General features: G+C 61.4%; 1 protein-coding gene across 1 annotated transcript; it reads right to left on the bottom strand.

The window, feature by feature from the left end:
• Positions 1-4,774: 4,774 nt before the first annotated feature.
• Positions 4,775-6,714, bottom strand: RPS15 (ribosomal protein S15). Its single transcript, XM_070622311.1, has 4 exons — positions 6,362-6,714; positions 5,919-6,004; positions 5,004-5,238; positions 4,775-4,919 (listed from the first exon to the last, which is right to left on the bottom strand). Exons 1-4 carry the CDS (start codon positions 6,362-6,364, stop codon positions 4,806-4,808), a joined length of 438 nt encoding a protein of 145 aa, XP_070478412.1. The 5' UTR covers positions 6,365-6,714; the 3' UTR covers positions 4,775-4,805.
• Positions 6,715-9,237: the final 2,523 nt, after the last annotated feature.

Raw genomic sequence — 9,237 nt, 5'->3', positions numbered from 1 at the left:
ATTTGCTGCGCGCCTACTGATTGCGGGGCTCTGAGCTGACGCGGGGCATGCAGGGGTCCTGATGGGGTGCCGCCGCACGTAAACAAACATTCAGCCAGTCATTTGACAAACGTTTATAATAAGCACCTACCCTGTGCAACGAACAAAACAGTCAAAACCCCTGCCTGTGGGGAACTGACATGGGGGTGAGGGACCGGAGTCAACGGGGACCATAGGCGGGCTAGAGGTTCGCGCCGAGGGGGCCGCAGGGGGTGGGGGGCGGGGGAGACGCGGCTGGGAAGGGCGCTTGAATAGAGACCCGGGTGGTGACCGCAGTGGGAAGAGGGTCCCTGCAGAGGGAACAGCCAGCGCAAAGCCAGGGCGCAGGAGGCGGTGGACTGGGGGCGCGGCCTCCCGAGGGAGGGACGTGGGGGCCGCGCGGCTGCGGGCGGAGCGGGGACGGCGACTCGGGCTCGCCGCGCCCTCTGGCGGCTGCGGGGCGAACAGCCGAGGCGGCGCCGGGAGACGGGGAGGGGACGGCGGGGGTCCGGGAGGATGCGAGCAGGATGCGGGGATGGGGGAGGGATGATGGGGAGGATGCGGGGAGGATGCGGGGACGGGGGTGGGATGATGGGGAGGATGCGGGCAGGATGCGGGGATAGGGGGTGGGATGATGGGGAGGATGCGGGGATGGGAGGAGGGACGGGGGGAGGGGGGGAGGATGCGGGGATGGGGGAGGGACCGCGCTGGTCCAGGAGGGATGCGGGCAGGATGCGGGGATGGGGGATGGGATGATGGGGAGGATGCAGGGATGGGAGGAAGGACGGGGGGAGGGGCGGAGGATGCGGGGATGGGGGAGGGATGATGGGGAGGATGCAGGGATGGGAGGAAGGACGGGGGGAGGGGCGGAGGATGCGGGGATGGGGGAGGGATGGGGAGGATGCGGGGATGGGGGAGGGACGGGGATGAAGGGGGGACGCGGGGAGGTTGGGGGGATGGGAGGACGGTGGGGGTCGCGGAGGGGGTATTACTAGGCGCTGCGCTGAGTCCCGGGAACGCAAAGAACAAGCAGCGGGGAGAGAAAGGGGCGCTGCTGCGGCGGGACGGAGGGCAGGCCCGAGCGAGGAGGTGCCGGGAACGAGTGGGAAGTGCAGCCGGGCGGACCATGCAAAGCTGCGAGGCGGGAAGGAGCCGGGAGCGTCTGGAGACAGCTGGAAGGCGGGCCAGGCGGGCCAGGGACGGGGAGATGAGGCGGCAGGCGGGGCTTCACGGGCCCCTGGAGGACGCTGGGCGTTATTCTGGGGTCCGGGGGAGTCAGGGGACCATGACGTGTATTTATTTCACAGTGGTGTCCAGGTGGGAGATGGCCTGGGCCTGGTGAGGGTGGCAGCCGTGGGGGTGATGGGCAGTGGCTGGACCCAGGACACGTTCTGAAGGCAGCTGACCGACTGGGAGGGGGCAACACATAGAAAGCGGGGGTGCCGACACCGGACCCCCAGAGGAGCTGCCGGGCAGGTTTGGGGACGTGGAGTCTGAGTCTGGACACCCAGGGCAGGGGGACCAGAGGGGATGGGTCGCAAAGGCAGGAACGTGGCCCGAGGGTCTGGAGATGGGAGAGGGGCTGCACGGTGGCGCGGGGTTACAAAGGCTCCTGTCCCGCCCCCTGGACTCCCCAAAAGTGCTCCCAGACTGGGGCACCCCCCGGTGGCTGGCGCGTGCGCCTCAGTCTGAAGAGGACACGGCTTGGTTCGCTTGTATCAGTCACATGCATCGTCCCCTCGTCCCATGTAACAGGTTGTCGGAAAAATTCAAACTGCAGAAAATTAGAGAGTGCAATGACCACTGGCCACCCCCACGCGGAGCCCACCAAGCGGACCCGTGGCGGCCAGGCTGGAAGCTGCCCGTGAAGCTTCAAAAGGTGACACACAGGGACGGCCCGGTGGCGCAGCGGTTAAGTGCGCACGTTCTGCTTCTCGGCGGCCCGGGGTTCGCCACTTCGGATCTCGTGTGCGGACATGGCACCACTTGTCAAGCCATGCTGTGGTGGGCATCCCACATATAAAGTAGAGCAAGATGGGCACAGATGTTAGCTCAGGGCCAGTCTTCCTCAGCAAAAAAGAGGAGGATTGGCAGCAGTTAGCCCAGGGCTAATTGTCCTCAAAATAAGTAAATAAAAAAAATTATAAAGGTGACACGCGCTGTGGGGGGTGACACCGACTCGCTTTCATAAAACAAGCAATTTTCTGTGAAAGGCTCAGTAATTTCAGTGGCGCAGGCCAGTGTCCATGGTTGATGTGTGACATCACCATGACCCATGTGAATGGACGTGGCTGTGTACCGACAAAGCTTTATTTACAAAACCAGACGGCGGGCCGCTGGCCAGGGGGAGTTTGCCCACCCTCCTGAGTGAGCACCCACTGCCACTCCCACCAGCGCCCCCCGCCCCACCGAAATGCAGGGGCTCGAACCTCGTCTGCACTTGCCTTTTGCCCCTGCAGTTGGACCTTGTGCTCGTAAGCTGTGCTGTTTCTACTGCTTTTCATGCTCAGGGTCAAAACCTACCTTGCAGTCCAGATGGGATCCGCCCCAGGGAAGCCTCCCCCTCACCAATCTGATGAAAACATGCTTCTTGTATTTCAGCCACTTCGTTTTAAAATTATGGGAATTCCAAAAACAGACGATTGGGACTACAATGAGCCCTCACCTACTCCTTTCTTCCCGCTTTCCTGGCCCCGGCCAGGCAGTTCCCTGAAGCTGGGCTCACACAAAGGCTTCTGCTGTCCCAATTCAGGCGACTTTGGCCAGTGTCACCCAGAGACCCTCCAGTTGGTGACTCTTAAGGGTTTTTTTTTTTTTTTTTTTTTGGTGAGGAAGATTGGCCCTGGGCTAACATCTGTGCCAATCTTCCTGTTTTGTATGTGGGATGCCGCCACAGCATGGCTTGGTGAGGGTGTGTAGGTCCATGCCTGGCACCCAAACCTGCAAACGCCAGGCCGCTGAAGCAGAGTGCACACTTTTAACCACTGTGCCACGGGGCTGGCCCACCAACAGCTTTTAAGCCATTCTCAAAGCACTGAGCAACCTCAGTTAACTGACCTGCATCTCCCACGTCACCCCCACACCACACTCCCACCTTCCATGGCAGACTGGAAGTTTCTAGTTGGTTGGTTGGTTTGGAGCCCACTCAGGTCCAGGGGCCATCCACGAGCAGATATTAAAGTCTTCTGGATATTCGACAGCACTCAGGCCCGTCTTTCATCTTTCTGATCACGCACGTGGCCCCTCCGGTGGGCTGGAGGCCCCTCACATGGGCCCCAGGCCGCCTTCCCTGGTCTTCCTCCTTCCGCGCCCCAGATCCGTCACCCGGCCCTCGGGAGGCCCTCAGAAGCCGCAGGTGGAGCATTCTGACCTCCGCCTGCTGGACACACGGCCCGTGTCCTAGGGGGCTGCTCTTCTCCTTAGGAGTGTGTAAGCTCTGTGTGTCTCCTGGGGATGGCACGGGCGGGCTGCGCAGCCTTCCAGCCCCTCTGGACTCAACACGGTGGGTCCTTGTGCTCAACTGGACGAACGCCAAGTGTTTCTCTCACTCAGTCTGTCCTGCTGTGTCTACTGCCCTCCCCAACTACACGACGACTCACCCTTACTAACTTGACTCCAAGTCAAAAAGTAACAGTATAAGCAAATTGTATTGAAATTCAGAGATAAAGTCCAGAAAATAGGGGCCCAGAGGCAGTGGCAGTGACCACGGAGAGGAGGTGAAAGCGAGGCAGGAGCTTTCACTCATCGTCCCTGTTCCCCTCCCACCTTCATGTCTGGACTCTGGCTCGTCACGGAGCCACCGCTCACATCACAAACTGAGGGGGAGGTCGGAGATCCGGGACACCCTGACCGCTGGGGACACTCAGGAGCCACTGAACCTCTCCCCGCCCGGGTTGAGGGTGGCTCCCACCTTCCATTTGCTTAGGCCCAAACCCGGCCGTCACCCGACTCCCTCCCCACGCTGTGCTCAAGGGTGGGCTGCCTTGGAGCCTCACTGCTGCCTGCACAGCCACCGCCACCTCCTGATGCACCTGCATCTTGCCCCGCATGAGCTCCCCCTCATGAAGAACACAAACCAAAAACATTTGAGGGAGCTGGGCTGGGACCCTATGGGGTGGTGTGGGATCTGTCCTGGGGAAGGCGCACTGCAGGGCAGGGGCTCGAGTCCCTGCGGAAGGCTCTCAGAAGCTACCCAGAAGCATTGTGTCTGAGAGGGACTGACACTGGCCGCATGGCACAGGTGGACAGCACCTTGAGGAGCCCTGGGTAGGGGTGCAAAATTGGGAGCCAGGAAGCTCAGAGCATGCAAAGGTCCCCATTCTTCATGAGTTTCAAGAGGGCACAACCCACCTGCGACTGGCGACTGTGGAAGGGCCAGAAGGAAACGGGGCTGGAGGAGACACTGCCTCTGTCTAGGCTGCAGGGCACCCAGGACGCGCCAGGGGCTGCACGGGGGTCTGGGCTGCAGACAACATCTGTCCACATCAAGACGGCAGAAGAGCTGGCAGTACAAATGGGCTGGGGCACAGGACCCCGGACACCCCCAGACTTGTCACAGGCCGAGCCCCTCACAGCTCCCAACCCCACTCCTCGGCCCAGGGGCCAGCCTCAGTGCACGAACAAGTGACGGAGAGCAGCTGTCAGCGCACCCACAGCAGGAGACCCGGGGACACGCGCGCCCCGAGCCTCCTGGCACCACGACCAGGCCCGGCCCCTCCCCGAGCCCCGGTCGCCGGAAGGACTGGTCGCACGCAGCCTGGAGCAGTCGGTGCCTTTATTGGCCGAGGCTACTTGAGGGGGATGAAGCGGGAGGAGTGGGTGGCGCCGATCCCGGGCCGGCCGTGCTTCACGGGCTTGTAGGTGATGGAGAACTCGCCCAGATAGTGGCCGATCATCTCGGGCTGCGAGAGGCGAACAGCAGGCCCCCGTTAGTGAGGTGAGCGCGGGGGGCCCGGGCCCACCCGGCCCAGCGGCCCCGCACGCACCTTGATCTCCACCTGGTTGAAGGTCTTGCCGTTGTAGACGCCCACCATGCTGCCCACCATCTCGGGCAGGATGATCATGTCGCGCAGATGCGTCTTCACCACCTCGGGCTTCTCCATGGGCGGCGCCTCCTTCTTGGCCTTGCGCAGGCGCTTCAGGAGCGAGTGCTGCTTCCTGCGCAGCCCGCGGTTGAGCCGCCGCCGCTGCCGGGCGCTGTACAGCTGCATCAGCTGCTCGCTGCGGGGCGGCAGGCGCGGATGAGCCCCGGGGGACCCCCGCGCGCCCCCAAGCCAGCGCTCACGGCCCGGCCGGGGCGCGCGGCAAACGCTCGGCGCGACCCCCCCAAAAATGCAAAGACCTCCAACGCCCACTGTCTAGGGCAGGGGAAACTGAGGCAGGGGGACAGTCGGCTCGGGCGAGGTGGCCGACCCTCGCGGACAAGGTGCTGCGCTCCCAAGGGCTCAAAATTCGAGGAGACCCCTCCACGCCCCCCGCCCCGGAAGCAGGCCCCCCACGCCCAGATGCAGACACACCTGCAGCGGACAGGTGCTCACGGGCTGTCAGCAGGCCTCCCTCCCCCTCCGGGGGCCGGACCCCGCGCCCGCCCTGCACCCGGGGGTCAGATCTTTAAAAAGCACAAATCAGACGACCCCCGCCCCATCTTGGACCGGGAGGGAGCGGCAGATTCCCGCCCACGTGCCAAACCCGGGGATTTAGCAAAAAGACCGCGAGCTGCGGGCCGCGTTTACGTTTCCACGTGCACGGAAACGCGTCCACAGACACGTGGGGACCGGGGACATCCAAATCTCAGCGTCTCCCAATAAAGTTTTATTGGCACGCAGGCCCGCCCGTCGCGGACACGCGATCGAAGCCGCGTGGGCAGCACCCCGGCCCCCGCCCGGCCCGCCGCCTCTTACTAGGACATGTCCAGCAGCTGGTCGAGGTCCACGCCGCGGTAGGTGAACTTGCGGAAGGTCCGCTTCTTCTTCTGCTCCACTTCCGCCTGCGCGGGCCCGGGCCGGGGAGCGGTGAGCTGTGAGCCCGACCCCCACTTCCCACTCCCACGGCCAGCTACGGAATCCCGCGGGGACACACCACCTCGGGCCTGTCCCTGGGCGGCACGCGCCGCTCCGGGCTACGGGGGCTCCGCTGGGACATGCCGGGCGGCACAGGCCTTCCCCGCCCCGGGTCGCCCGGACACCCACCACCAAGCCCGCCCCACGCCCCCATATCCGGCGGCCCCGGAGGCCCGGAGGAGGCTGCCGCAGCCGTGCGGCATGATTCCGGACTCTACGGCGCGGCGAGAGCTCGGATGGCGCCGGATGGGTCCGGCACAGACACGTCAAACCGCGGCACTCACCATCTTGTCGGTTCTCCGGAAAGGGCCCGCCCCCGTGCGCCTGCGCAGTTATCGCGAGGGCGCCCACGTGCCCCGCCCAGCAGCCGTGTGTGCGCACGCGCTGCCGCTGTCCCGGCGGGGGACGCGCGCCCTCTTCTGGCCGGAGGGCGGAGCGCAGGCTGCGAGGACTAAGGAGGCAGGTGTCTCCGGGGATGGGGCCGGCCGCCTAGGGTTTGCGAGCCGCTTCCTCAGATTGGGACGTAGGACCTCGCTTCCCCTTTCGGAGCCTCATATTCGTGCTCTGTAGTCCCCAAGGTTTGCAGAGCACCTGCTGTTGGCAGCAGGCGCGGTTTGGGGGTTGGGGTCCCCGCATTGCACAAGGGAGCTCTCGCGTGCAGTGGGGGAGGCAGGCATGGAAGGTACAAGGTCATACAGATATCAGAGCCTGGAGGAAAAGCCAGGAGGGGTGGGACACTGGCTTCGCACAGATGGTCAGAAAGGCGTCCCTGATAAGGACCAGCCAGCCCTTAATAGACAAAATTATATAGAATAATAGCTGTTAGAATAATTGCTAGGGATCAGGGACTAGAGCGATAGGGGAGTACTGTTTCTGTATCCACTGGAATTAAGTGAGCGTCCATCTGAAGGGGATTCTGGTACATTAAGAGGTGTGGCTGGGGGCCGGCCCCTGGGCCGAGTGGTTGGGTTCGAGCGCTCTGCTTCGGTGGCCCAGGGTTTCACTGGTTCGAATCCTGGGCAGGGACATGACACCACTCATCAGGCCATGCTGAGGTGGCCATCCCACACGGCACAACTAGAAGGACCCACAACTGAAAATACACAGCTATCTACCGGGGGGCTTTGGGAGAAAAAGGAAAAATAGAATCTTAAAAAAAAGAGGTGGTACCATATGGCTCAGCCATCCCACTTCTGGGTGTACCCCCCAAGGAACTGAAAGCAGGGACTCGAACAGATTTGTACACTGGTGTTCATTGCAGCATGGTGCACAACAGCCAAAAGGGGAAGCCACCCGGGTGTCCATCGATGGACAAACACAATGGTTTATACACCCCGGAATATTATTCAGCCTCAAAGGGGAAGGAGATCCTGACACCTGCTCCAGTGCAGATGGACCTGGAGAATGTGATGCTCAGTGACATGAGCCAGACACAGAAGGACACACACTGTGTGGTCCACTCACAGGAGGTCCCCAGAGGAGCCACATCCACAGAGACAGAAAGTGGATGGGGGGCCAGGGGCTGGGGGAGGGGTGGGAGTCAGTGTTTCATGGGGACAGAGCTTCCGTTTGGGGAGATGGAAAGTTCTGGAGACGGATGGTGGAGACGGCTATACAACAGTGTGAATGTGCTTAATATACTGAATTATCTGTTTAAAAATGGCTAAAAATGGCAAATCTTATCTATATTTTCCCACACTACAAAACCACCAAACAGACATACATGGTAAACTATGGAGGACTCTGTAAAAAAATCACAAAAAATATAATGAAAAAAATTATTAGGGGCCAGATCGGTGGCACAGCGGTTAAGTGTACACATTCTGCTTTGGCGGCCCGGGGTTCGCCAGTTCGGACCCTGGGTGCAGACATGGCACCGCTTGTCAAGCCATGCTGTGGTAGGCATCCCACATATACAGTAGAGGAAGATGAGCACAGATGTGAGCTCAGGGCCAGTCTTCCTCAGCAAAAAAAAAAAAGAGGAGGATTGGCAGCAGATGTTAGCTCAGGGCTAATCTTCCTCAAAAAAAAAATTCCCTAGATGGTTTAAAAAAAATTGTTAAAGGAATTAAAGTGCAACACTAGGAAATACTTATTTAACACAAAAGGAAGCATTAGCAGAGTTGCACAAGAACGAGAAAGACAAGCAGCACATCGAAAACAATGCGAAATGGCGGAGGTAGATCTGATTGGTCACAACGGTAAACGCCAGGGGTTGGAGGAGGCCCCCAGCCCTGCTGGGAGGGAGGGCGTGTTCCTGGAAGAGGGAGTAGGCGTGCAAAGGCCTCGAGGTCAGAATGAGGTGGGTGCTGCTGAACCAAAAGGCCAGCGGCTCCCCGTCGGACTCCATCGTGCCTCAGTTTCCCTTCAGGGCAGGTGCCAACCAAGCCTCCAGCCCCCTGCCGGCCTCAGGGGCCAGCCTGCTGGGTGAGATCTGGCTTAGACCAGCAGCTCTGTGGGGAGCTGGGGCTGGCCTGGAGGGAATGGGAAGCTGAGCCCTCAATCCTGGGGGGTGGGGAGAGCCAATTAAACTTCACCTGGGGGGGGACGTCCCTCTCTTGTCACCCAGGGAGCATGAGCACCCTGTTTGGGGCGACTTGGGGCTGATGGCTGTGTCTCAGGGTGTGAGGGGTGTGGCGCCAGCGGTCCAGGAAGCTCCACGCGGCTGGAAATCCCGAGGCCGGGAGATGGCCTGTCCCTGCTCTTCTGGAACCCGGGTGGCAGCAGCTTGAGAGGAAACTGGACGACGGGAAAGAGGGGCCGCCTCCCTGTGTGAGGGCTGCACGGCGGGATGCCGTCTCCGAGGCGCCTTTTGGGTACCACGGGGAAGGCCCCCTCTTCTTGGCTCTCCGAGCTGAGTGGGCCTTGGGCTTCTGGCTGTTTTCTTCCTCCCTTGATCTCAGCCTGGCACACTGGAGGCCTCCAGGACATTTTGGATGATCAGTTCTGTTTGTTTTTATGTTTTGCAACCTTGATGTGGTCTTTACGACAGAATGATGTCCCCCAAAGACGTCCCTGTTCTGGTCCTGGGACCTGCAGACATGTCACCTCACAGGGCAGAGGGGACCCTGCAGACGGGTTAAGTCGAGGCCCCTGGGATGGGGGTGACCCTGGATTCCCGGGTCCCAGGGTCATCCCAGGGTCCTGAGCAGAGGGAGGC

The sequence above is a fragment of the Equus przewalskii genome, chromosome 6 (assembly GCF_037783145.1).
Source record: "Equus przewalskii isolate Varuska chromosome 6, EquPr2, whole genome shotgun sequence".
NCBI lineage: Eukaryota > Metazoa > Chordata > Mammalia > Perissodactyla > Equidae > Equus > Equus przewalskii.
Note: the sequence above shows the minus strand (reverse complement) of the source record. Positions and strands in the feature narration are given on the sequence as shown.

Coding starts and splice junctions, on each gene's coding strand:
- RPS15 (XM_070622311.1), bottom strand. Junction 5,239..5,918: donor CAGCTGCTGGACATGTCCTA/GTAAGAGGCGGC, acceptor GCCGCCCCGCAG/CGAGCAGCTGATGCAGCTGT. Junction 4,920..5,003: donor TCAACCAGGTGGAGATCAAG/GTGCGTGCGGGG, acceptor CGCCTCTCGCAG/CCCGAGATGATCGGCCACTA.